This window comes from Thunnus thynnus, chromosome 2 (genome assembly GCF_963924715.1).
Source record: "Thunnus thynnus chromosome 2, fThuThy2.1, whole genome shotgun sequence".
In the NCBI taxonomy this organism is placed as follows: domain Eukaryota; kingdom Metazoa; phylum Chordata; class Actinopteri; order Scombriformes; family Scombridae; genus Thunnus; species Thunnus thynnus.
In genome coordinates, this window is record NC_089518.1 from 12835396 (window position 1) to 12863271 (window position 27876).

Below are 27876 nucleotides of genomic sequence, written 5' to 3' on the forward strand. Positions count from 1 at the left end.
CCAAGCTTAACTGCACTAAACTTCCTAACAAATTCAGGTTAGTGTTAGTATTGAGATCAAATACAGCTCTTTCATGAATAACTGTTTCTATCCATAGGTTTAGCTAGCTTTGATTAATTTCAGTGTTATTCTCAGATGTCATTTGGCTTAATACTTTCAGTGTGTGATTTGATTTAAAATAGAAAAACACACAACATGCACCAGTCAAAGAAATACTCAGAAAGATGGAGAAATTTCCCTTTTTGAATGTTTATAGGGATAAACTTATGTGAAGAAACACTAGACAGAGACTGCAGCTCAAGTCAAGTAAATTTTATTAAGAATTTATTCACTTTAGGACACTGGCCAGTACAACACAGTGTAATATACATCTTTACTTTCAAATTAAAAAAGGACAAAGAAGGACATAAAAAATAAACCCTCAGATTTTTGACAAAGTAAAACATCATGTACATAGAAACCAGGGACAATCACTCCGAAAGACTCGATCAACACATTCACTTGCATTGCATGAGCACTCCAATGAGTTCACCCAAAAACAGGAGGACAAGACATGGTCAATGAGAGGGGGCAGAGGTCAGTGCTGTAGTGCATCAAGTGACAAAGTGCTTGATAGAAGCGCAGAGCGAGCGGGTGGATGACAGACATGATGAGGAAACTGTAAAGCAGGTGCAAACAGTCACATTTGTGTGTAGCGATGCGGAGGGTAGAGTCGTTTAAACAATGTAGTGAGCAAACCGTCCCTCCGCTGGAGTAGTGTGAGCCAACACCCTGACACTCTGGCCCAGTCAGTTTGAACAAAGCCTGGTTTGACAGCAAAGATTGTGCATGCACATAATAAAATAGAGGGGGAAATTGCACATTTTCTGGAGAAAAAACATACATTAATGGAGGAGTGTGTGAGCACTACAAGGTGAATATGGCTTGTAATGGATGCTTACAGTTACAATCATTCAATCTATTAAAAGCTAAAGGAAGACAGGCTGATTAGTGTTTTCATAACAGGATTGAAGAGCCTATTTGTGCTGATAAGGAGTGTGCATGATTGACAGATGCAAAGTCACTTGGCCAAAAGTCCCCCATCCCTCTTCCACAAAGACAAATACATAATATTAGATAATGAGACAAAAAAGATACACAGTATGCAGCAATTGTGACACCATTAGGCTGTTGAGTGTATCAAAGTAAAAGGCGTTGGAGCCTCTGTTGTAGTGATGCAACTTGATGTTCTTTTTTTTCCAAAACTAGCTCTCTGTCTTTGTTAAATCAACAATAATACAAATATAACATCTCCTGATTACTAACATGATATACACTCCCACTGACAATCAAGTCAGCGGTGATTTGTTCTCTATGTTCAAGAAGTTTAGTGACTGAAATGTTATCCTATGGCAATGCTTGTGTGACTCCATCAACAACCTCCATTGACTGATAAACACATATACGGCAGTAACAGCCGACTTGTACACATTAGTCGAGTAAGGAAACTAAATATAAACATCTTGTAGAGGATTAGCTGGATTGTCCTCCAGCGCGTGATGAAGCACGTCCAGGGTGAAGAGGCGTCGTGGTCCCACAAGTTAACCATTTCCTGAAATGCAGCTTGACAGGAAATCAACGCCTTTTGTCCTCCTCCACCCTTCAACCACTTCTCCTGGTCCCTATTAAAGTGTTCATGTGAAGTCCCTCCTGGTACAAAAGAGCTCCCACAGGTTCAAGCGTGAAATGGATAAGCAGAGCAGCCAGATGTTTTTTTTTTCTCCTTGCTTTTTCTTTTTCCATAAGACAGAGACTCTCCGTAAAAAAGGCACCATGCACATTTATCGACCCAGATGGGAAGAGAACAAAAAAAAAAAGAAAAAAAAAATACATCAGCAGCGGTAGATTTACCCCTCCTACTCTCTGGGTCAAACGTTAAGGCTTCTGTTTCTTATAGATTCGTCTGTTAAGGCAACCTTGAGGAGAGAATGAGAGGAAAACAGGTGTTAAAAACTGATATTTCTTCCTCACAGTGAAAGAGACATAAAAAAAACCACTCAAAAACTATCTTACCTCACTGTTTACTTAGCTCTCATTTTCATATTGACTCAAGCGCTTCTTGGACTTCAGCTCTTTCAACCACTGAGGCGAGTCCTCCTCACTGCAAAGGTAAGAGACAGACAGAAGTGAAAGGTGAATGCAGGAAAACAAAGAGCTAAACAACGTGTGAACAAATCCTTGTCACCAGAGGGAATGATTTCTCTCAGCTGGTGTCTCTTACCCATTTTCTTTCCCACCAGGTGGGGGCAGTACACGCGCTGCTCGTGGGAGGAAGGGGGACTTGGGGGAGCGAGAAAGCTGGGAAGGGGAGGGAGAGGGTCCATCAGTTTGATTGTCAGAGTCGCCCCTCTTCTTAAGCTGCGCCTGACAACAAGAACGGGACATTTTTAAGTGTTTTAGTGATAAGTCATGGTGCATTCCAGTTCATTTCTTGATAAAATCCCATCACTGTGCATGATCAGAGAGGTCAGAACAATTACAGTACTCTGTAATATCACAACAGCAGCACAGTAAGTGGCAAATAGCATCAAACAGGACTGGTTAACAAACTTTATATTTGGTGAGCACTTACAATGAATTACCCTTTCTTCCTACTCGTGTAAGGCTCACCTTTAAAGCTGAGGGGTCCACTCCAGGGAACAGGGCGATCCTCTGTGGCTGAGAAGCAACAGCAGGGCTGGCGTCTGCTCTGGTCTGCTCCTCATAGTCCGAGTCGTCGTTCTTACTCTCAACCTTCTCCTCTGTCACAGGGAGAGCACAAATGCATATTATTTTGTGAATGTACAGCTATCACTTAAAGAGGTGGATATTTTGTTGTCTGACACATCAAAAGCACATTTGAACAACAAAAAGAAACTTAAGAGTGAATATTTTCCACATGTATCTGTTTAGAGTATACTGACAAAAGAGGTCATCTAATTAAATCCAGTTTATAACATCTTGTCAAACGTTTAGCTTGTCTTGTTTGGTGCCAAGTAGGATTGGGAAATATGATGAAATACAATGAGATGATAGAAATTTGTCACTACTGGAGGTTTTGCCATACTGTTTATACTATGGCAGATTTCCCTTAAGATCTCAGGTAATGTTAGACCACCACTGCTTTAGTAGATTTATAGGAAGAATATTGATTTGTCAGGTATTTACTAGATTATCCCAAAACAGACTTTTTTTTAGCTATATTGGTTATAGCTATTTGAGCTATAAACAATTTCCAGATGAAATTGTCATATCACAGCATATGCAGTATATCAATATCATGATATAAAATGACATATATCATAACAAATTTAATTCATATTGCCCACCTCTTCAGTCAAGATGAAAATAAACACAAAGACTTCAGTTCTAGGGGACGTGCTAACCTGTGGAGTCTCTGTAAAGCCAGTCCTCAGTGGTTCCTGCCTCTCCCTCTGCCTGGGCAGCACTCTGACGGGCAGCTCTGGAGGGCCGTGTCCGTGGGGCTCGCTTCTTTCCCAGCTGGGCTCTGGAGCGGAGAGCGCTGTTGTCTAACAGAGTGGTCGGGGCCTGGACGCACAGACACAGAGAAATTACATCCAACGCAGTTATGAGGAACATTTGTTGCTAAAACATGTAAGAGAAACGAGAGACTGGTGATATGTGCCATCATAAAACCTCAGCTGTGGTCAACTCAGATGACACTTACATCAGGGAAAGGGAGTGGCTGGTTCTCAGACGAGGATGATGGAAGGAGGCCATCTAGGGTTTCGATGTCAAACTGCGAGGCGTTTTCACCTGGCGTGTGTGATGGAGTGGGCTTCCTTGGTGAAGAGCTGAAGTTACTCTCCGAGCTGGGAGTGGCAGGAGTCAGACTAAAAAAGTTAAAAGAAGGAAAAAAAAAAAAAAAATTTAGAAAAACCTCTGGAAACAACTGTGTGGTTGCTGTGAGCACAGCTACAATCACACAGAGTCTGAGTCACATCTTTTCTTTTGTTCCTGTCACAAGTTTACTGTGGGAAGCTATGATTTAGATGACGCACTTAAAAACAGACTGCAGGCCTCCCCTGTCATCATGGCAGTTAAACGTAGTGTTTCTATACACTATACATGTAAAAGACTGATGACATCTTGTCCATATGCATATAAAACACTTTAAAGAAACATTAATTACATTTTTTAACAGATTTGAAGAGAATAACTGTCCATTCTTTTCAGTGCTTGTCAATGTTGTGATATTATTTCTCACCACAGGAGGTCAGTAACAGATTGCAATAAGAGAGAACACAGGAGCTAATTAATGTCTGTGCTCCACTCTAACCAAATACCATATTTCCTCAAATATATTATATATAATTATATTAGAGAGAGGCCTTTATCTCTAATTCCCACTGATATTTTAGTATGAAGGCTCCTTTCTGATCTGCTTCCGTTTGTTCTGTTAAATGTGGTTACTGCATTACCGGTAATCCACTTACTCTGACGTGTGGAACAATAATTCAAGCGCTTGACTTCCACCTGGAATGTTTTGGCAACGCACCGCTTAGCTGTAGCATGCGGGTAGCATGCGGGTAGCATGCTCATGGATGTATGCTTGCTGACTTAGCCAAGTTACCCTTGTTACCCTGGTTACCTATGCTCATGTAGTGTCATTGCCGTCATTATTATTAAAATATACACCGTTATCCTTGTATTTAAATGATAATGTGACTCCTCCGTTCCCCTCTCCTCTCTGTGACGGTCAGCTAGAGGGCTGTGCATGTAGTCATAGAACTGAAGTTACATCCAACTACTATTTCTGCTTAACTGGCACCAGGATTTTGTCCAGTCGACCATGCCCCCGGCCATTATAGGACACCCAGCTTTCATCTTTTATTTGAGGAAATACGGTATTAGAAGTCCTTTGTTGTAAACTGGTTATTAATCATTATCGTTTTATAACCCAGCTGAATTGTACACACTGACACAGAGACATGAGACACTGCTAGACACACCGGAACACAAGTCCAGTTTAATCCAGTTATTCTAAGTAAAGAAAAAATTAAGATAAAGATTGCACTTGATGTAGTTGTGTTGCATACCATTTCACTATGGACAGCTCTGACAGTTTCCAGTCACCTATACTGTGTGCATGTAAAATGCAGACAGAGTATGTGTTTACCTGTCATCAGTGCGCAGTCCCGTCTCCCAGGTCCCGTACTGACTGTCAGTCTCACGCCCTGGAGTTTCTGAATCTTTCTCCTCCTCCTCACCACTGACACTTTGCTTCTTTTGCACCTAGAGGCAAGAGGGAGAGAGAGATTATTAATGAATGTGGAGGAATCAAATTGGATTGAAATTATATAACAGACTAGCCTGAGAGACACCAGAAGCAGGTCTCTCATTGTGTATGCAACTAACGCTTTACATCAGTACAACCTACTGCTGATGACAGCTAAGAATCTCGGCCCTAGGTGGTAAATATTTGGGAACTGTCCTTTTATATTTATATTGCTAATATAAGATAAACAGGTCATAACTCTGTTTAACTGATAAGAATAGTAACCCATTATTATGAATAATAAAGTACAGTAGTCAGTTAATCGTCATTGCTACTACTGAAAGGCCGACAGTGTCGTGGTTGAGCAGCCTGCAGTGGTAAGACGGATAATGAAAGGTGAACGGATGAGTTAATGGAGACGGGACCAGCGTGGGGACAAAGACGAAGAAGGGTGGGTGGGTGATTGAGTGTGTGTTTGCTGTCTACTGAACCATGCCTCTTTTAATGAGGCTTGTACAGAGGACATACTGTCTCAAAACCACACACAGCTCACAGAGGCACGCCTGCGCATGAACTGATAACCCTGGCCTATATAGCAAAAAACAATAGAAAATCCTTCTGTCGTCAGATGTTGCCTGAGGGGTGGACAGAGAAATGTGATACACCTGGCTCTGTAATTGCCCAGGTTCCTTAGACTATCAGAGCCGTACGGTTCAGTAGTAATGTTTATTGAGCAGTGACTGTAAGTGAATGCAATCCTTGTTTTCTTTGTATGTGAGAGCAGAGATACAAGAAAAAAAAAAAAGTTCAGAGACAATGAGAAAGAAATTCTGACGTAGAGTGTGACTGTGAGAGATTTTGATTGAGGGAGTGTAAGAGAAAAGAGCAGTGGAGCCAGATGTCGTCCGTCAGCTATGCCTTTCCTGGCAGGACAAAAAAAAGAAAAACAGAGAACAGTGAGAATGGCATTCAACGCTGCTCCCTGCATCTGAGAAAGCACTTGTGCTCAAGTTCATCCTCTTCTCAAGGATTTACAGCACTCATACTTTTCAAAGTCGACATCACAGGGTCACACCACTTACCCTCGAATACACACACGCACACTTCTGAGCCCTGCTTCCACTGACACTTCAGCAGGGAACAAAACATCTAGTACAAATTAACCTGTAGGTTGATCATGCAGAACCAGGAAACAAATACTCGGCTAATCTGGTGGTCATGGTGGGGTCGATTACACACAGCGGCTAATTCGACCTTCAGCTTTCCACAAAGAATAATGTACGGTAGTGAGTCTAAACAATTGAAACAATGTGTGTGTTTAACTCTCTACAGCATCAACTGAAGCAATAGATCAATAACATATCTAACGCACGGGAGCAGCCAGTATAAACCTTTCCTTCCAAAAACAACCTACAATGGATTGTGGCCTGAGTTGATAAGTTTATTGTTCTGAAATAGCTAATTTACAAAGTTAAAGGACTCAGTATGCTTTAAACAAGGTGTTTACTGGGTTGTCTAACAGTATCTGAAAACGCCTTTCTGATGACGAAGGCTGCCTCCTGACAAATTTTGTAATTTTACAAAATAGACAAATCGGACAGTCATGCCCACTTTACACGGTGATTGGCCAGATGTGCATCCTCTCTTTTTGCAAGCTCTTTTTTCATTCTTTGCACAACTACTTCTGTCTTGAGACTGTCTGAAAGTGTGATTTCTAATGTCTTCCGCCTCTTTATTTTGGCCAGCCTTCCAGTGTTTAGTTTCAAACAGGTATTAACACTTTAGCCTTGAACATCGTACAACCTAGCTTGTTTAAAGCATAGTGAGACCTTAAGTGTCTTCATTGAGGAGGCCCAGAACGGGGCATCACTGTGAGTACACCATGTAATTGCTCAATCTTTGGTTCAGTTCCAGTTGGAGATCTTGGTATTATGTCGACCTTCTCTCTCTCGCCTGTCTTATGCTGCTGTCAGTGTTGTCAAAATGCCAAAAAAATCTTTAATCCAGGCCTTATAAATTTCTGGTGATAAAAATTCCTATCCAATGTGTGCATGAGTTGTTACCTAACCTAAACACACCCCGAACACACCCTCACTTGATCAGCGTAGAGGAGGTATATTGCCTTTGCTGGAACATGTTTAAGAGAGGCGCCATTATACAGCCGCTGAAAGAAAGGACTTATGGCAGCCCACTCAAAGCAGGAGTTGAAAAGCCTTTAGAAAGCTCATTCATAATCTCACAGCATTTATTATTCAGTAAAATAGGAGCTTTTAACAGCCTCAGTATTTAACTCCAGTTGGGCTCTTTCTACTTTGTTTTTTTGGTGCAGTTTGCATTAATCTCTGCATGCTACAGTGCCAGACAGGTTTATTGACTCAACAATAAAAACAAAAAAACTTTATGACTGACACTCACAGGTATAGTCTCTGCTATCAGGAACAAACATGGAAAACAAGGCCTACCGAACCAACAGTTCTAGTAACAATGATTTATAGCTGTCAGAAAGCAAGCTTTTCCTTAATAACATTAGCAATAGCCAGCTTCCCCTAGACGACGACAGGAAGGGTGTGTCAGGGGAAATAACAAAGAGCGGATGAATGGAAGGATGAAGGAGAGAAAGGCCTGATCACTGAGCAGGGCTGACTGACAATCTGTGGAGGAAGGGGCTGGAATGAGGCCTTGGAAACTTTTACTTGATAACGCAGTGTGCTACACATGACCCATGACACATTCACACAGGACGATTAGTCTTTCTACCTCGACGGTGAAATGAAAAGTGAATAATTGCTTTGTTGCTCTGTGAAAAAAGGAAGGCTGTAAAACATCTAACAGATGGTGTTACATCAGAGCAGAAGACACAAAGTGAGCAGCTACTGTAGATGTAATAGTGTATTTATATGAACACAGCATCAAGCCTTTAACCCCGTCAACAACAGGAACATGTGTCAACCTTCAGAGTCACAGTCTTTAAATGGATAAGTGCATTATCTTTAAATCAGATCTTGCAAACTGTAAAAAGCTCTTTTTTAAGTGTTTACATACCTTCAGTTTTTGAAAAAGGGATCCGACTTGACCATTTTAAATAATGTAAGATTATTAACAGCCATAAAAACCTGTTCAATCACACCAGTAGACCCCCTAGTATGTCTCCACTCTCCATTCTCCAATCAATCTGGCTGGAGTGGAGTGGGAAAGTATGCTCTGCGTGTACTCATGGACACAGCGGTAATCAATATCAATATCCTACAGATATTCAAAACAACTGCTCCCGCAAGCACTAATCTCATGTCAACAAATGGGCATTCTAGCTCCACGTCAGAGGAGCTTACATTAAAACGTACCCTGCTAGGCAAACCGAACAGCACTGTGTTATTCTTTCATTATTCTTTCATTACATAAGTGGTACATACAGACGAGGGTTCAATGCTGTGCAAAGCATGTAGTAAGAACGGAGGGAAAAGAATGTAAAAACCTGACTTGGCTTAAGAACTTAACCCAGAGAGCAGCTGGACCTGACATCAGCTGAATGTTGTGATGTGGCTGAGGAGGGAACGGAGACTTAAAAGGATTATTCTCATTACTTTCAGTCTGGAGTTTATTTTCCTGTTTTTGCCGACATGATGATTGTTGAGTTCAAATTTTTGTCAATAAAGTGTAAAAATAACCATCACATTTCAGTTAAAATCATTAATTTGATGGGTTTTTTTTAGTAATGTTCACATAAATACTCATTTATAATCACAGGTTGCCAGTTTTGTCTGTGATCATTTCAATTGGTCATTGGTCTAGCTTGACAACACTCTTTGAACCACCAAATCCAAAATAATTTGTATTCATGAATTTAAAGTCTAACATGAATACTGAAAATATTACTGGACCTTTAGGTATCGCTCTTTGTCTTTTCCAAATAAACACATTTTATTTCTTCTGATAAAAAGTTTCATTTAATTTGCTTTTTGAAAGTATGATTAATTATATTACTTTGATCTTCATTGATTCATTCATTCCTTTCTTTACCTCTTATCCTATAGAGAGTTGCAATCTTAGCTGACATTGGGCAAGAGGCGGGGTACATCCTGGACAGGTTGCCAGTCAATCACAGGGCTGACATGTATACAGACAGACAACCATTCACACTCACATTCACACCTATGGGCAATCTAGAGTCACATTCACACCTATGGGCAATCTAGAGTCACCAATTAACCTAATTATCCTAAGCTGCATGTTTTTGGTCTGTGGGAGGAAGCTGGAGTATCTGGAGACAACCCAGAACATGCACACTCCACACATAAGGGCCCAAGCTGGCCAGTGGGTTCAAACCCAGAACCCTCTTACTGTGAGGCAACAGTGCTGACCACTGCACCACTGTGCCGCCAATTTGACCTTCACTGTTTTTTTTTTATTTCAATACCTGCCGAATTACTTTAAATGGTGCTTTTCATATGTTTCCCACTTGCATCCACAACTCATGACACCAGGGTGGGAGATTTCGGAGCCTGGTTAACACCAACAGTCAGCAGTTTATATTTATACAACATATGGTATGAAACAAATGCCATGTCAGAGTACTAAAGTAGTCTAGAGATTTGGTACAAAGTCATTTGATATTATGAATGAATTCTGACAATCAGTGAGAAGTGTGTAGTTCTGATTTCCACATCCTCTCCTTCCTCTCACCCATTTACTAGATACCTGGCCACTGTCCACCCATTCAACTGGCCTCTTACTGTCACTCATCCACTTAACACCAGTCCAGAGGGGAGGCCTACTGCTCTTAGACACCACAATCACATCTGTCAAGACTGACAAAAAGACATGTCACCACAACTGGCAACCACACAGATACCATGAAAACACCCCTTATCTTTAGAAGTTATGACTCATGAGGTGTTACACTGCAGTTTAGCAAACAGGCGTGACCTAAAGATAGGAACAACTCTACTGCAAAGTACCCATATCCCTATATGGATTTATAAATCTGTCCTTTACATAGAGCACAGAGCATGGTAGATGTCAGGGTTGAGGCAAGTGACAGGAAGCCAATGACTTTTGTCTCTTTAAGAGTTTACCATTTTGGCAATACTAATATTACACAAGAAATCCTAATAGGATCAAATTTGTCGGTCTTTGAGCCCATTAAAAAAAAAAAACAACAACTAAAAACTACAAACCACATACTAGGCGACATAATGACCTGAAGAACCAGTATAACAACAGCTTTGCTAAACAAAGACAGACAAACAAAGAATGGTTAACATTGTGCCAAGGACAATATAAGATGAAGAAGTGATGACAGGAAAGAGAAAGAGATGGATGAGAGGTAGCAGGAGGTTAAAAAGTCAGGAGGAGCATAACGAGGCAGATGGATAAGTTCTTGAGATGTTGGAGATGTTTGGCTAGAGACCAAACTGTCCATGAAGCAGCAGCTGTTAACACAGTGACATTACAGAACTGCATCGACATTTCTGCAAAATGCCTTCAATTCCACTTGTGCTTTATTTAACTCCAACATATGTTATACTGCTGAGTATGTACATAGTAGTAAATATGTACATACTAGCAGCTATATTAGTCAGTTGGCTATTGGATCATATTGGTGTCGGGTTATTGTTTGCAGTTGGTTTCAGTGGATACCAGTAGAAGGTGGTATCGGTGCTTCCCTGGTGTGTATGTTTGTACTTTAAATATGTGTGTTGTCTTACAGCAGTGGGGGTGTTGGGTGCGGTGCGTCTGCGTAGGGACAGACGTTGCTGGCTGCGCAGTGAGAACCTGCGGATGGACTCCCTGCTGCGAGAGGCCAGAGAGCGTAGAGAGTTGGTTCTCTTGAAGCCTCCAGTCCCATCCTCTCCCCTGCCTCCCCTCTCCACCGACGTGGACAAAAGGCTGATTGCCCCGTGAAGTGAGCGACGGACATTTCCCACCCATCCTGACACCTGAGAGTGGGCCACTGACAGCTTGTCCCCCAGATACTCCATCACGACCCAGTACTCGCAACACCTGCTGTGTCAGTAAAGAGTCTCCGAGCTGAGCTGTGACTCTTGTTATCACAGCAGCAGGGAATCATTAGAGTCTAGTTATGCTTGAGGGGTGGCAGTCCAGGGACAGTGTCCTAGGTATTCGCTGGAGTGTGATGCTAGGTCAATACTGCAGCAGTGCAGTGGGTGACACAGACAACAACACAGCTCAGCCAGTCAGATGTGGTGGTGGTGGTGATGGTGTCTGCTCCTTATAGCACTGCAGCACAGATACTGCCAGCCAGTCTCTGACTGTTACAGGACTGAGCCTCTGCTCAGTATCACTTCTAAATGGACTTTCTGCAGTGCAGCCCCAGTGGAGCCATCAGGACTCATCACCGTCAAGGCTCCAGACTGTCGGCCTTAAGTGAATTTTGAAGCTTTCAAATGTCTATTTTGATGCACACAAGATATGCTTGCTATGATATGCCTGCCTCACCAACCAAGTGGGCATGTAAAGGTTATGTAAGGTTGCTCTAAGTCTAACACTTACTATTAGTTATGCAAGGCACTACTCTAGGAGACTGCTTGAAAAACTGCTGTGCTGTCTACCAACAGGTTTCTCTGCCATGTTTCTCTGGCTTCAAGTACAGAAAGTGACAACTACTCAAGTACAGGATTGACGAGCAGTAATAACAGTATCATATCCTCAACATGTCATTTATGTTTGGCAGAACATTCAGTTATCTATTTCCATCACACAGGCTGGCTGTGCTAATAATACTGAGAATGAAAATTAGACTTTTAACAGTGCTATTAAGACCTCCGCCAATTCTCCAGGTGTGAGCTTGTCTGTCCTGATCCCAGCCTCAATTACAGCCAACCTGACAGCTCTCCCAGAGCTGGTGTTGATGTGTTCCTTCCAAAACAAGGCCCAGGTTAAAAGTTGAAAAAATCCATCCAACCAACAAGGTTACATTCCCATGGTTCCTGATGCTATGCTATCTTCTGATAAAAAGCTGCAAGGAGAAATGGTGCAGAACAGCTGGTGGCAAAAGGAAAGCTGCTGTAGTCATTCATATTCCATAAGGAAAACCAGAGGGCAACCAACGCAGTGCCAAATAGAAGAACTAGGAGAGAGTACTGTGGTGGGGAAGTCAAATCCAGAGGAGAGAAGAGGAAGAGAGAGAAAATGTTCTCTCCTCGCCTTTTTCTGCAGGTACGGGCAGGTAGGAGAAAATGCGTCAGCAGTGCTGCTCTCTGTGCTCAGCGCTATAGGACTCACCGTCAAGGAGAAACAGGGTGGAGAGAGGGAGTGTGGAACAGAGGCAGACAGAGTGAGAGGGAGAATGGGAGGTCCCTGATTCAGAGCGGGAGGGAGAGAGGGGAGGGTGATATATGTTCTGCGGTGCTCTGTCGCTCTGTTTCAGTTGCAGGGCAAGACAGTGAAGTGTCACAGGCAGAACGGATGAGAGGTGGAAACAGATGTGAAAGGAGAGATGTTACTTTTAATAAGCATCTCCATTCAAAACAGAAAGAGGAGGCTGTAATGAACTGAAAGTGGGGATGAGCAAGTGTAATGTAATCAGATAGGAATGAATGCATGATAAAGATTAGGAGAAAACTATAAATAGATTGATTAGACATGCATGATAGAGAAGAGTGAAAGGACAGGTGTGGCTCTTCCGGAGCAGTGAGACTATATACTCATCAACCAAACACTCAGCACCATGTGACCAAAAGAATGAATCACAACAGTCAAGTGAATGTTTGTTTAAATCTGACGCATGCAAACAGTAGAACAGACTAGAAAATATGTTTTGGTTCATGGTTCACACTCAGGTCTCAGTTAACTGGTGTCGGTCAAGTTGTACCTCAACTAAAACAATAAACGACGACGCGCTTCAGTGAGTTAACCTCATAGTAAACTGGGACAGAGGCTGAATCACTGTCCACATATGCCCCCTACAGGTAATCTGATTAATGTGTCTTTGAAGTGCTGAGCTTAAGGCAAATCTGCTGTGAGGTTCTCAGTTTCCAACAGCTCACGAACAGACTTAGTTCCTGTACTCCTCAGCATGAAAATGGCCGCCTCTTCTAGAGTATTCTGACTACGGACAGTGTAACTCCATCTGAAAAAGCTACATTTCTCATATTTAATATCTTAAGTTACTTTCCTGTAACAAAAATATATTATTATTTCATTAATATTCTGTCTTCTCTACTTATTATCACTTACTGCTGAAACAATAACTAAAAGTGATGAGCAACAACTATTCTGATAATTATTTAAAGTCATTTGTCAAGCAAAAATGCCAACCATTAAAAGGGAAACTCCGGGATTTTTCAACCTGGACCCTGTTTTCCCGTCATTTTATATCTAAGTGACTAATGGGGACAACAAATTTTTTTAAATTGGTCCAGTATTGAGCAAGAGAGCTTCAGCCGGCAGCTGTGAAATGGGCTGCGCTGTAATCCGACGGGGCAACAGCACCTTGTCAATGTGCATCCACTAAAAGTGTCTGTTTTTGCCACTGACAGGCTCAGATTGTTATTATAAGTGTCTGACAACATTATAGGCCATACAGAGAAATTAAATGTTATTCTTTACTTTTCGCTTGATCTGGTCTTCCTGTTGTCCCCATTAGTTACTTAGGCACAAAATGATAGGAAAATAAGGTCCAGGTTGAAAAATCCCAGTTTCCCCTTTAACTGGTTCCAGCTTGTGAAATGTTGGGATTTGCTTCTCTTCTTGGTTTTATATTCTCATAAATGGAATATCTTTGGGTTTTGGACTGGTGCTTTGCCAAAACAAGCTATTAAATGAGAATATTAACATTGTTAACCTTTTATAGACTAAATATAAAACAATTATTTGAAATAAATAATTGTCAGATTAATCGATGATGACAATAATCAATAATAATCATAAATGATGTTTGTTACAGCCCTACTCACATTGTTTTTGAATCATCCAAATGTTACATCCTCCCAATATGCAAAAAATGTACTATTTTCATAATAATTTATCATGAAACAAACAATGGTAGCTCAGATCAGAAAGGGCAGAAAAGTTCACTTTCCTCTATTGATTTTAATGAAAGGATTTAACTTCACCACAAAGATGTACAGAAATGTTTTATAGTGAGAAGCAGCATGTAACTGCTCCACATTTTCCAAATACTCCTCCCGATACAGTACTTAATATCCCCTACTGGAAGTGACTCACAGCTGCTCCTCACTTCCCCTCTTCTGCTGACATCATCACTCCATGCAAAGCAGCAACCAGAAACCCAACCAGCAACCGCACACAAAAGGAAATGATATGGGATGTAGCTTAAGTGCGTACAGTACGCTGTATGTGATAACTACCTACTGTACATTCAGTATTATGTAAGAGGACGTCTCTCACAGAGAAACATCTGTGATGAGAAGAGAGAATTGTGTTGTTACTTACCCAGAGGCAGTGAGGAGTCAAGCAGCATGTCCACATGTACAACACAGCTCTCAGCCCGATGGCCATCTCTGCTCTGCCCCACTCACCAGCCTCAGACCCTCTGACTTATCCACATGATGTCACCACACAACTATTATCTCATCGATGTGAGTCTGAGGATGCTTCCGCCCGTAAATACAATCCAAGGAAATTAATCATCTCAGATCGGCTAAAACTGACTTTTGGGAATTTCCTCAAAGTCTTGACTGAAAGTAGGCAGTACATATCTACATCTTAAATGTAGCAATGTTACCACACAATGTTTAACTGTTAACATTTTTGGTAACCTTGTTTTAAATGTATTAATACAAAGATAATAATCAGATTATATCACATGATTCTTAGGGATGTTTTCATCCTTTAGTACAAATCCAAAAATACGAATTTTTAGTACCTGCTCCTATCATTAAATACCAACGAGAGACATTTCTTGTAAAATAAAAATAATGGCAGAAGTGAAGAAGTGATCACATATCAGTTATATGGAGGTGTACAGAGTCTAAAATGCAATGGTATTGAGAGGCAAACCACAGTACGGCTACTAATCCTCCAAAAAGTCTGAAATCCCACATTTTACCACATGAGAGGTGGTTATGCAGTGTAATACAACCCAGTGTCGTTTTTATATTATTTCATAACATCTAATTTTACAAACCTTTATTTTATTGTATCTTAAGTAGCGTTTCTGCCATTATGGGACAACATCTCTAATACAATGGATCTTCTACTGTATGCAACCTGGGCCCAAATGTTTTCTAAGCTGTAACAACTTGCAACAGTGTTAATTCTTGCGCCTCATGAAACAGCATCGTAATTAGCTCCACTGCTGCCACCTTGTTCCGAGTTCAACATCAGCCAGCAGCATCAAACCAAAAAACACAAACACTGACAGCAGCAACACACACCAGGAAGGGCGACACTCACAAACTGAAACACAACCAACCACTAGATGGTGTTAGTCAATCTTAAACTCATGGCGACTTAATCAGCACTCTGTATCGTCCCAGTATGCAATTACAGGACACAATATACTGTACTTCTAGGTTCATAGTGGAGGCCCATAATTACAGTCTTAATGACGAAGAGTCAGCATAACCCCACCCTGAATATCTGATAAATTGCCTCTGTTTGAACGCAGATGATATGTGTATGTATGTATTGAGTGTAGTTGCAAATAAAACACAGGCAAATTTCAATTCACCCATTTCAAAATGTACGAAAAAGCAGATCTGAACAGTGAGGTTAAAGTTAAAAGGAGGAAAACAGCCACACAAATATTATGTGTCTGCAGGACACATTATCATTACAGGCCATTTCACTTCACACCTTTTCCTGAGCCATACTGACAGGCTGCTGATAGATGAGCAGTGAGAACATGTCCAATCCTGAATTACAGGCCTGAGAAGGTGTGTGGCCTCCACTTCCCCAGAGCGTAACGCAGGATGGGTGGAGGCGAGTCTAGGAGCTTTCAACATTAGTCACCGACTCTTAACTACCTGAGCACAGCAGCATTGACCTGTGAACGTTCAGTCAACTAACTACATTCCACTTCTGCTTACTGTCTGTCTTAAATGCACGAGACCTACACACAGACACACAGGCTCTCAAACAAACACATTACGTTGCTCCCTCCCTGTTTCCACAGAGCTGCGTGAGAAATAGTTCAATGAAAATAGCGATTGTAATAAAGCTAAAAACAGAGTTGCTGAACTTGCTGGTGCGATCTGTAGCTGGACTCACCCAGCTGTAGCGATCCTGCTCTCTGTGGGCACTGCGACTCCTCATCCTGGAAAGGCTTCCTTCCACAGCACTGCTTGAAGGGGCTGATCTCCGTGACACACTGCGAGACCGCATCCTGTTCAGCTCCTAGCAACACAAAAGGGACTTGAGTAAACTTCACATATTCACATAATGTAAACTACACCTGAACAACACATTTTCTCAGGACTCTTGATACAGAGTGTTACTGTAGCAAGTACCGACCCAGTAGACACCCAATTTTAACTGGTGGAAGAATATTCATTCTGCACAAATAAGGCATGATAATCTGGAACAACTGGGAAATGCACAACATGCGCCTGGTCACGCGTTAGTGGCGACACATTTTTTAAGTGGAGATAGTGGAGAGATGACTGGAAATGAGGGAGAGAGACACTGCGGTTCCTGGTTCGTGTCCTAACCCCTAAGCCACTGAGGTGCCACACTTTTAGATTTTTAAAATGTTGCAAAAATGTAAAAATGAACTTTGCATGTCTGCTAGATACCAAATGAAAAGAAAATAACAATAGCTCAATAGCTCACAATAGCTCACTGAAAGAAATGGCAATGCCTTTTAATTTAAACTGATACAAACTGGTGCAAGTGGTTAATTAGGGACTGATAATTGTTTCAGTTATTTGTTAACTGAATATTTATTTGAAAAGGAATACAGTTTTACAGTTTTCTCCTAGCACACTCTAGTACTGGTCATTTTATCTCTCTGTCAATACTGGTCTCTTGTCCTTCTGCTTTCTGGCAGTTCAGCCTTTTGCAACCGTTGGGCAGTTTTATACTGAGTGATGGCACATATGGGTGTGTTTAGGTGTGTGTTAAAAAGGCTATGACTGTGTGCACTTTGTCCCCATGCCACTTCATCTCAGGCATCAACAAAATGATATGAATCAATTTAAAACAGGTGATATTCTATATAATAATACCTGGTTTCTAAAAAACTATTTTTCAATTGTTATCTTTAGTTAAAAAGATGCTGATCTCCAGACAAACATGTTGTTTTTAAACTTAGTGAAACTCTTTTAAAGATTACAGAATGTAAACATTTTCCTTATGAGAAGATTAAAGTGTGCCTCTGATAGTAGTCCATGGATCACTCTCACTCACCTGGGATCCCTGTGATCTCCTCTGGCTCCGGACCTCCACCCTGCTGTCTTGAGGCTGTGGTTCTCTGGGTAACCAGATCTGCTCTGCAGAAGCGCTGCTAGAGACTCCACTAGGAGACGCACCAGTTTTGGCCTCCGTCCTGACAAAAGGTGCCAAGTGAAGTTGCTCGTCTAGCATACCAGACCAGTGCCTCTGCGGAGCCAGGACCCGTTCCTCCTGCCTGAGGAGGAGTTGCTCCGGGCTGACTTTGTTGGCATGTTTTCTGGGCTCAGCTACTGGTTTATCCACTGACATCTCAACAGGCTGCAGCTCCCATGGGTCCTGAGGAGACGGTGTCCATGCTGGGCTTGTGAATCCGACCGTCTGTGATGGCACCTTCCAGCTTACATCCCTCTCAGGTGTAGGCTGTAGCCAAGCCCCGAACCCAGCGTCTACACCCTGAACACTAGAAACAGGAAACAAGTCTTTACTGGGGGAGGGCTGAGTTTGAGATGTGAAAGAGTCTATGTCAAGGATGGCAGGTTTGTAAGACTCTTCTGCTCTTGGAGATGGCTCCTTCCATCGTGTTGCAAAATCACTGCGTTGAGAAGTAGCCTTGGAAAAAGGGTCGTTTCGGAGCACAGAGTCCAAATCTAACACTTTAGGCCGAAGGGGTGATGACTCCAACCTCAACCTCTCCTGCTCCTCTTTCCTTTGCTTCTCTTTTAGTCGCTGTCTCTCTGCTTCTTGCTGTTTGGCTATCTGTCTCATTTTCTCTGCCTCCTCCCTCTCCATCTTCTCCCTCAGTCTGCGTTTCTCCAGCTCTAAAATTTGTTGTCTCTCCCTCTCTGCTTGCTTTTGCTTTTCAAACTCCAAGAGCTGTCTTATCTCTATATCTTTTATTCTGTCCAACTCCTCCTTCCTGAGCCTTTCCTTCTCAAGTTCTCGCTGTCTCAACCTCTGGTTTTCTAATTCCTGTCTCTCAATATCTAGTTGTTTCTGTCTCTCCCTTTCTAAATCTCTTTGTCTCTGTCTTTCCAGCTCTCTCAGCTTTTCCCTCTCCATCTCCCTTTGTCTTTCCCTTTCTTTATCGAGCTCTTTCAGTCTTAACATTTCCTGTTCTAATGACATCTGTTTTATTTTCTCTGCCTCCTCTCTCTCCATCTTCTCTCGGATTCTCTGCTTCTCCAGTTCCAACACCTGTTGCCTCTCCTTTTCCTTCTGCTTCTGTTTTTGAAACTCCAAGAGCTGTCTTCTCTCCAACTCTTTCATTCTCTCCATTTCCTCCATTCTCTGTTTCTCCTTTTGGATTTCCAGCAGCTGTCTCTCCTTGTCCAGCTCTCTCTGCCTCTCTTCTTCCCTCTGCCTCTGCTTCTCCTGTTCTCGCTGTCTCGCCTTTTCCAACTCTCGCAGCTTCTCTCTTTCAATCTCCTTCTGTCTCTCCAATTCTCTGCGTTTTTCTTTCTCGAGCTGCCGCTGCCTCTCTCTTTCTAGTTCTCTTTGTTTCTCTCTCTCCATCTCTTGCATCTTCTGTTTTTCGAGCTCTAGCTGTTTCTGCCTTTCCAGTGCACGTTGTTTCTCCTCAAACTCCTGTTGCTCCCTTTCGAAAGCTTTCTGTCTTTGTCGTTCATATTCTCTTTGCTTCTCCATCTCCTTCATTCGTGCAAATTCTAAATGTGCTTGTTTCTCCATTTCGAGCTGTCTCTGTTTTTCCCTCTCCAGCTCTTTCATTTTGCCCTTGTGTCTTTCAGCCTCCTTTTTTAGTTCTCTTTTCTTTCCTACTTCCATCATTTCCTGTGTCGTCTGTCCATCCAATGCTGATCTGATATCCCTGTGTGACATCTGGCCCCTCATCTTTAACTCCTCAACTTCATCTTGAGAGGTTTTTCCAAAAGCTTCATCTAATGATGGATTCCTCCTAACTGGAAGAATCTTCCCTTGAGAGCTTCCCTGTGCAAACCTCATAGAGAAATCATCATAGGGTGTAGCTGTGTCCCCTATATCAGGTTCTGCCTCTAAAGGAGAAAGTGGCTCTTGTATTTGTCCAGTCAAGGCAAAGTAGGTTGCCCTGGGTTTCAGCTGTTCTTCTGCCTGCAGCATTTTCAAACGTTTAGGAGCTGCAGCCACTTCCTCTTGCTCTGCTTCTCTCAGCCAATCTGGGTCTTTATTCAAAGCCACCTGTCCTTCCCTTTGTGACTGCTTTAGTATCCCTTTCTCCATGCTTGTATCTTGTTCAAGACCTGTAGTGGTCCATTTTGGCAAAGATCCAACTCTGAGGTATCGAGGCTGCTGGTCTGGCATTACTGCCAAAGCTGGTTCTTCTTGTGCTAAACCAGTCCTCTCTGACACCGGCCTGTTCCCCTCTGAGCGTCTGGAGCGTAAAGTCAGGGCCTTATCCTCCCACTGAGCTGATGGGATGCTCTCACTCACTGCTGTGCTCTCTTCCACTGCCTGCACAGTGTCGAAGACATGTAACATCTGCAGAGGACCTGATGGAGATACAGGCTCTTTGTAGGTAGCAGTCACCAATGTTCCCTCATCCTCACTACTTAATTTCCTAAATGACGGGCTGCTGAGCGAGTCTTTGGCCTTGTTTACAGGTTTACCCTCATCCAACATCAGCACACTGTGCCTCTCCACAACATTTTCAAACAAGGATGCTCGTACTGTCTGTACGTCACCGCTGGGATCACTTTCCTTGGGAGTGGTGCCAAACATCTGTCCTGCCTCAGGACCTTCAGTCTCTGAGGTCTTTATGAGCTGCTCTTGGTAATCATTTAAATCCACCAATGTCCTCTGTTCAGTGGGTGTGATAGCTGACTCTTCAATCTAAGAAAATTCAGACATATAATGAGAATTGTTAAGTGATAACAACAAACCTGTAACCACCTGTCCATTAATCTAACCTTATTGAACAATCATACATATTTCTAAAAGACTATCATTTTAACACTATGCAACAATAAATATGGAATCATTGCAAAGGATTAAAAGCTTTAAGAACCTACTCTGAAGTGAAATACTTCTTATTACAAAACCAGACGTCAGAACAGATGTAATTTGCCAACAAACAGGAGGAAATACGTCACACAAAAGAGTTACGGTGATTAAGTGAACAACTGTCAGCGTGGAAACGGTATCCCCTTGTTCTAGGTTGGCCTCATAACAGTGGGTGTGGTGCAGAGGTGGTAATCAAAACCTCTCTGTGTTGACCTTTTCCCAGTGATCTCCTCTCTGTGTGTTTCATAACCAGCAGCCAACGCAGGTAATTATTGTGCCAGCTGTCTAAGGTTTCACAGCTTTGTATATCTATGGCAGTGACAATTGTTTTTGCTGCAATGCACCATTTCCTCTAGGGAAATGTTCCTCCAAACACAGGCTAACAAGGGTCCACAGTACATGTAAGCACTCTTTTATCTCAAAGAAGTATTTCACATTGTCCTGTTCATGCCTATTAGTAAATATATAGGTAGATATACGATTAAGCTTTCTTAACTTCCATGAGGGTTGTTTTTTTCCCATGCTTTACATGTATCAGCATTTTGCAAATACTCACATGGCCTTGTTTGGTTTTGTAATTATCCTTATATGCCTTGATCTTTATTTTAGCAAAACATGTCAAGAAACACACTAAAATGTAACTTTGAGTAGAGGATAGCATGTGAAAGTATTTTCCACTCTGCTGTAACAGTGTTCCTCATGGTTACTCTCATTTGCTTGCTAAATATAGACTCAGCCCAACAGAAACCAGTTACTACAAAGTTGAGTCCCTCTCTTACCCTCCTCTGAGGATCTTTGCTGATCTCATGGCGCTCTGTTGCCTCACTGAAGGAAACACTGCCAAGGTCTGGCGACCTCTCGGATGAAAACCTGATGAACATACATCACACAAGACAAAAGCCATGCATGACAGTGGAACTCATGGACAAAGACAAAGGACAAAAGCAAACTGAGGAGACATTAGGGGCAGCTCTTACCTTTTAGTCAGGTCAAGGGGCAGAGGTCGGGGCTTCAATGCTGGTTTCATGACAGGACTCTGAGTTGGTGGTGTATCTTCTGTAAGCTGCTTTATGAGCTGTTTAACACCCACTGGTGGTTCAGTTTCAGGGACTGGCTGCACTGGAGAGTGAAGATCAAACACTTGGCCTGTGACACCTGCCCCAGGAGAGGAGGACGAATCAAGGAGGAGACTGATTCGCGACTTGATGCTAACCACACGCTTATCCTCATCAGTCTCTTTTACACTTGTTTCTTCTGTCTTTTTGTTGCTTTGGTCTGAGACAGCAGGTTTAGCATCAGTACTTTGTGGCGTGCTACTCTTCAGGTTTTTCTCTTGCTCTCGCCTCTGTGAAAGTGCCCTCTCTTCTGGAGTGTTCTCTTTAGTGTCTGCCTTGGGAGTTTTACGGTGCAGTGACAGTCCGATAGACTCAAACTTGGATGTGAGATCAGCTGAAAGGGGTCGTCTCCCAGTCCAGCGAGGAGTAGGAACTGGTGCTTCTGTCTTGGTTGGACTGCTGAGGAAAATAGCTGATACAGGTCTGGGCCTGGAGGCTCTGGGTTTGGGTCGCAGTGGCACAGATGCCTCTGGTTTATTTTTTTCTTTTTCATCTTCCTCTTGCCCCACCTGAGCGAGAAAACCCATGGACTTGGCTCTGGTAATGGATACCCCACCTTTACTGGGTATCATTTGGTCCTTCTCTTCTTTTTTGGTGGTTCCAGACCACTCTGCTGCTGGGAGTTTTTTAAGGCTCTTGGAATAGGCCAAGCTTGATGCACCAGGTTTTTGTCTCTCTACTGGCATGGGGGGAGTGGGTTTGCTGGGGTCTCCAGGGTCAAGAGGAGGGGCTGGTTTAAACGGCTGGACTACAGGCTTGGTTGTTTGCCCAGTGTTCAACTTAGATGTTTTAAAGGATGTAGGCGCAGGACGGTTGGGGTTGGTTGACACAGGCCTGGGTTTGCCAGTGGCAACTGGTTGCTGTGGTTTTGGAGAGCATGGAAGCTCTGGTTTGTATCCAGCGAGGCGAGTGGACTCTGGTCGGGGCTTAGTTTGGGGCTTAGGGGCAAGTATGGGCTTAATAGTGGGGTTTTTCTCCACAGCAAAAGGTTTGGGAGTGAGCCGTGGTTTGGGGCCAGGGACAGGCTTGTTAGCCTCTGGAGTGATGATACGGGACTGGTTGATGGAGGGGATCTCGATGAGGCTCTTATTACTGGAGTCAGTCAGGGGACTCAGGTGAAGTCGTCCTCCCGCCACTGTCCTCCCAACCTCCCCAGTCTGAACCTCCACCTGAGCAGCCATCCTCTTCAACAGCAACTATAGATACAAAAGAAGTTCTCCTCAGAACAACAAAACCAAAATGTATTATTGACATACTCCACCGCAGCCGTTCATACTGCAGAATCAGACTTATAATTAGCCTCACTCTATCTAGCCATTACTGTGGACTTTGTCTTGGGAGTGTCTTACACTGCAGCATGATTCTACACCCAAATGAGAAAGATATTTACACAACGTTATTGATCACTCTAGAGGGTTAAGGACTCAAGTATTGAGAGCTGAATAAAAAAATTGTCTTTAACATCCACGGAAGACATTTTGACAAGTCAGAGTAAGAAAACACAGGTGTAGATAATAAAAAGTCTAAGACCTTGTTCAGACTGCCTGCCCAAATATGTTTTTTGGCATATCCAGATTGATTTTAGAAAGTCTGGACAGAAAAAAAACACTTGAAATGTGATTTTTGCAAATTAGATCCAAGCCACATTTAGAGGTGGTTTGAAATGCGATTCCAATCAGATTTCTACAGATGCGTCTCAGTCCAGATGCTCAAATCAGATTTTAAAGTGTCTTTAGCATCACTTGCAATGAGACACACAACATTGTCAAATCCAGAGTGGCAGAAATACATCAGAGCAGCTGAACAGAATCTATGCTGCTACTGACAGAGTGGTATGGAGGACAACACAGAGAACAACAGTCCGTAGACAGACACTGAAATAAGTTGTCTGCTGGTACTTTGGGGGGGATTGTGGATCTCCATTTCTCATGCTTCCTTGTTGGAAAGCCACGTCACCAGCATACGTAGTTACCTATGTCACCTATGTCGTTACCACAGCAACCCATGCAGATAGGTCGGTGATGTATGGACACACAAATCCAATCTGATCACTTGCAAATAACAGTGCGGACGGTCTGTCTTAAAGATCTGATATGAGTAACAAATCTGATTTGCCTGCAGTCTGAACAAGCCTGAATGGTCTGCTGTGACAAAGCCCTATTAAGGTTAACAATTAAACAGCACATTCTGCACATTTCTGGGGGTCATTAAAGCTGAATTATCTTATATTAATTTGACTGGCGAGCTGTGGATATTACACAGCATTCATGAAGCGATCTCCAAAAGTTTTCTATGTGGGTTATTTTTCTTAATTAATGGAAAAATCTTTCGTAATTTGTCTAAAAAAAGAGACCTTTTTCACAGGAGACATTTGAACTTGTCATAGTAGGTGGCCTGAATCACATTAACGATAGTTCAGCTCCCAAGTGTCCCACTGACCCTGCATGTAAAACACCTGGGGCCTGGAATTGGCAACACTAAATGGGATGCAGCCATGATTTGGTTTATTAATAACACTTGCGCTTTTTTTGCAATGACATATGAAAATGACTGCCATAAATAGGGACTTCACTCGCACTATTCACCTGAGTCTCAGAGTTGTTAGTGGTAAGCTCAAGTCACAATACATTGAGACAAATGACAATTACAGTGTTTACTTTATTTTTACGTAAATTGTATTTGTTGATCTACATACTCTTATACTCTTTTGTATGTGTTTTGTTTTCAGAAGAGCTATAAATCAGTCATTATATCATGTTAGCCAAATTTAGTGTTTTTTCTCCTATGTTCAGTATTTTCATGACGTGGCCCCTTTTAACATTTGGTCAGAACAATAATTGCTTTTCCAACAATGGGGTTGTTTAAATGTAACTGACCTTAATAATTGTTTATTTTTTTCAATTTGTGATAACCAACATAACTTTTGTAAAATGTGCATCACTAATCTGAATGAATCGTGCTCTCGTACCTTTGAAAGTGGATCCTGGTTTAGGGGAGGGGCTGGACAACTGTATAATGTCATTGTTTTCTCGTGTAACAGGCAAATCAGGCTGTGACAGAGAATGACTGAGTCCACTGCAAACTCATACCAGACTGCCATTAAGATTCAGCTCCCCCCCTAATGAAGTTTAGTAGGTTTATCTTCAACTGACTCTACAATCTAAAGGAGTTATAGTGATGAATACGAGATAACAGGTGTTCATCTGTTTCTGCTCTTTTGACACACTATGACGATAATCAGTTCTATCAGTTGTTTCTATAGCGAGAATGAAGATAGACAATGTTACAACCCAAACACTTCTCTGTTAGCCCTTTAAGAGGCTCCCTCTTCACATCTGATAATGCTTTCCACATGTTTCTGTGTTGAGATATTTCATTATACAGACCAGGAACAATTTTGCTTTTTGGAAGAAAAAAAAAAACATTCTGGCTCAAACTGCTGTGACGAACCCCAGCATATCTTACCTGACCAGATGTCAACCGTCTGCCGTAGAGCTCTGGCTTTTGCTGTAACCGAGCAGCGATGACATATCAGACAGGAGGAAGGAGTTGGAGAAGCCTAAGGGGAACACACTTTGTGTCAACAAAGCACACAAGCTTTTCACTCCACAAGACTGCAGCGCTTAAGGCTGTGGGAGACAAATCACAGCAAATGCTTCTTCACTGTGGTGTTCTCACGCCTCCGTACAGAAGCAAATAGATGATCATGTTTACACGGACACAGACTTAAGTAAACACAGTCACACCCATACATTCAAACTGATGGCATAGGTCCAGACATAAAAAACAAACAACAAAACGCATGCACAAAGTCATTAACTCAAGCTCAGCTGCTATGTTAACCTTTTCCTGTTCTTATAGTTGCATAATGTCCTGCTCTTTTTCTGTGAATCTCATTATGTACATCAACTGATGTTTGCTAACAGAGATTGGATAGTTGAAAACTTGAACTTTAGATGTTGACAGGAAACGCCTTCGCCAAGATGGAATGCTAAACATTCACTCTGATGGTGGGTCGAGCAACACAGCAGGGATTAGGAAATTGTCTGTCTTATACAGGCTCAGTAGACACATGAATATCCTGCACAAGGCTCAATACTGAAAGCCAAAAACAGCCTGAAGTATTTCCCTAAGCATGAACTGTTGCATAATCAAAACATTTGGTAGGCATCTTTACACATATTTCTTTGATTTCTAGCAGGAAGGACTTACAGAAGGAGAATGGGGCATAGGGTAAACCACCACAGTGTTTGTTGTGTTTAGGCTCGGAGTGGAACTAGCAAAAGATATCCAGTCAGTAACCTGGTTCATCCAGTTATACAGAGGAAATTTCCTATCATAGACAATAGGCAAAATCATGTCAACTGATCTATTACCAGCTAAAAGAAGAAGTATAGTTTTTCCACAGGTGAGTTCTCACAAAGTAGTCCTTGTACAAATCCTAAAGCTACTTCATAAATTATCTTCTGTCATCCAAGAAGATTGCAGACTGTTAGTTTAACATGTCTGTAATATTGATCAGTATTGTTCATAATGAAGATCATAAACTGGTAGATTAAAGTTGGGTTTATCTTGTTATCAAAAGGGAAGTAATAACATACTTATAAACATTACAAGTAAAATGACTGTAAATGCCATTGTTACTCAAAGGCTTGACTTATTCTTTAAATGTCAAATATTAGCTAGGCAGGTAAATTACCTCCCAAAAACAACTTACATAAATACAATATATGCACCTCATTAATGAAAGGAATGTTAAAACCATCATCATTTGAATTAATTTAATTAAAACTAACACTAACTTGTTTTTTTTACTACACATTAATTTCACGACATTCATTTAGTGAGTTCAGTTCCTCATATCAGTTCATTAAAGTCGATCTATCCCAGTTTGCAACAAGTGTTAACCCTCCTCCTCCTCCTCCACCTCCTCCCTGTCCTGTCTGCTCACCTAATCTTCCTCGTATGGTAGACACAACCCGGTCCAGTTTAGCAAAAGTCTAAGTTGGCCTGCTCAGAACAAGGGTGCATTTAATGCACCACAAATATGCACAAGTGTTACCACGATGCATACAGAGTAAGCGTGTCTTAACAATCCCAAAGACTTCAAATAAGAGAAAAAAAGAATTACGCATCAACAGCTTGCTGGCTAGCGACCGTAAGCTAACAACTCAAGAGGCTGAACTCGCAAAATGGAAACAGACTGAACCTGTCTTTCGCTGGCTGTTTTGATGCGAACCGGAGACAACTTACCAAACAAGAAAGTCCGTTTTTCCTCTTTTCTTTTCTCTCTCTCTTGTCTTGTCGAAGCAACTTTAAACATACGACATTTCGCTGAACTTGGTCGGACAATGGCGAGTCGTGACAGTAGACAGGTTACCACAGGAGGTTAGCACAGGGGCTAACTTAGCTGGTTTACTTAGCTGGCTCTCCCGTCTCAGGTTGCAGTGTTGTTGTCAGCCTGGACTCATACAGACTACACACAGCGCCGAACAAGCCGCCTGGCCGGTTGATAAAGCCTCTACAACACCTTCAAGCACGACATGGCTTCCGGTTTCAATATAAAAACACTGCATGAACATAAGCTAATGAGCTAAAATAATGAAAAAAGGCAAGGAGCTGGTATTTCATGGGTCAAGATCAGAGGCATAAATGTGTACCTCCAACCTACATTTCATTTTTTCAATGAGCAGCAACCATATCTCAGAACTCGTATTTGCAGGCAAATCAGCGTTATTTCCGGTCACACGTTGAGCTGAATGTGTGCAGCTTGACGCACCTTTAGTTTGATACTATACTTTAAAATGGGGCGATTTGATTGGGCAAGAACGATCCCATTACATCTATGTAGTGCTAATTGGCCCTTTTCCCACGTAAAAATAAACATGGTGGGACTAACTGCTAGTTTAAAAAATGTATACACTTTCAGCTGGTGCCTATTTGGATGAAGGGACATCAAATGAAGAGAAAACCCCACAATATTCAAGGGTTTCAGTGGCCTTAAAATGAGAGAAAATGTAATTCATTGATGTTTTATGCTATATTAACTGTCAGTATATAAAAAATGAGTGATATCACTTAATAATAAAGGGATTGTACTATGGATTGTCATGACTACCCTCATGTGGCAAGAAGCAAGTAATGCATCCATAACACACCAGCCACTGTTCACATCTGATGGTGACTTCTACAGTA

At 42.0% G+C, this 27876-nt stretch overlaps 1 protein-coding gene across 1 annotated transcript; it reads right to left on the minus strand.

Moving 5' to 3' along the window:
• Positions 1–297: 297 nt before the first annotated feature.
• si:ch73-138n13.1 (trichohyalin) lies at positions 298–27217 on the minus strand. The gene is made up of 13 exons (XM_067603969.1): positions 26935–27217; positions 25147–25240; positions 21544–22877; positions 21346–21436; positions 17588–20395; positions 16451–16576; positions 5159–5274; positions 3707–3872; positions 3405–3567; positions 2650–2780; positions 2261–2403; positions 2053–2140; positions 298–1955 (listed from the first exon to the last, which is right to left on the minus strand). Exons 3-12 carry the CDS (start codon positions 22860–22862, stop codon positions 2065–2067), a joined length of 5139 nt encoding a protein of 1712 aa, XP_067460070.1. The 5' UTR covers positions 22863–22877; positions 25147–25240; positions 26935–27217; the 3' UTR covers positions 298–1955; positions 2053–2064.
• Positions 27218–27876: the final 659 nt, after the last annotated feature.

Excerpts from the sequence above, each read along its gene's own strand:
- si:ch73-138n13.1 (XM_067603969.1), bottom strand. The coding sequence starts at position 22,862 with ATGGCTGCTCAGGTGGAGGTTCAGACTGGGGAGGTTGGGAGGACAGTG. Across the intron at positions 21,437-21,543 it reads CCCCTTGACCTGACTAAAAG|GTTTTCATCCGAGAGGTCGC; the intron begins GTAAGAGCTGCC and ends TATGTTCATCAG. Across the intron at positions 3,568-3,706 it reads AGCCACTCCCTTTCCCTGAT|GCCCCGACCACTCTGTTAGA; the intron begins GTAAGTGTCATC and ends CTGTGCGTCCAG.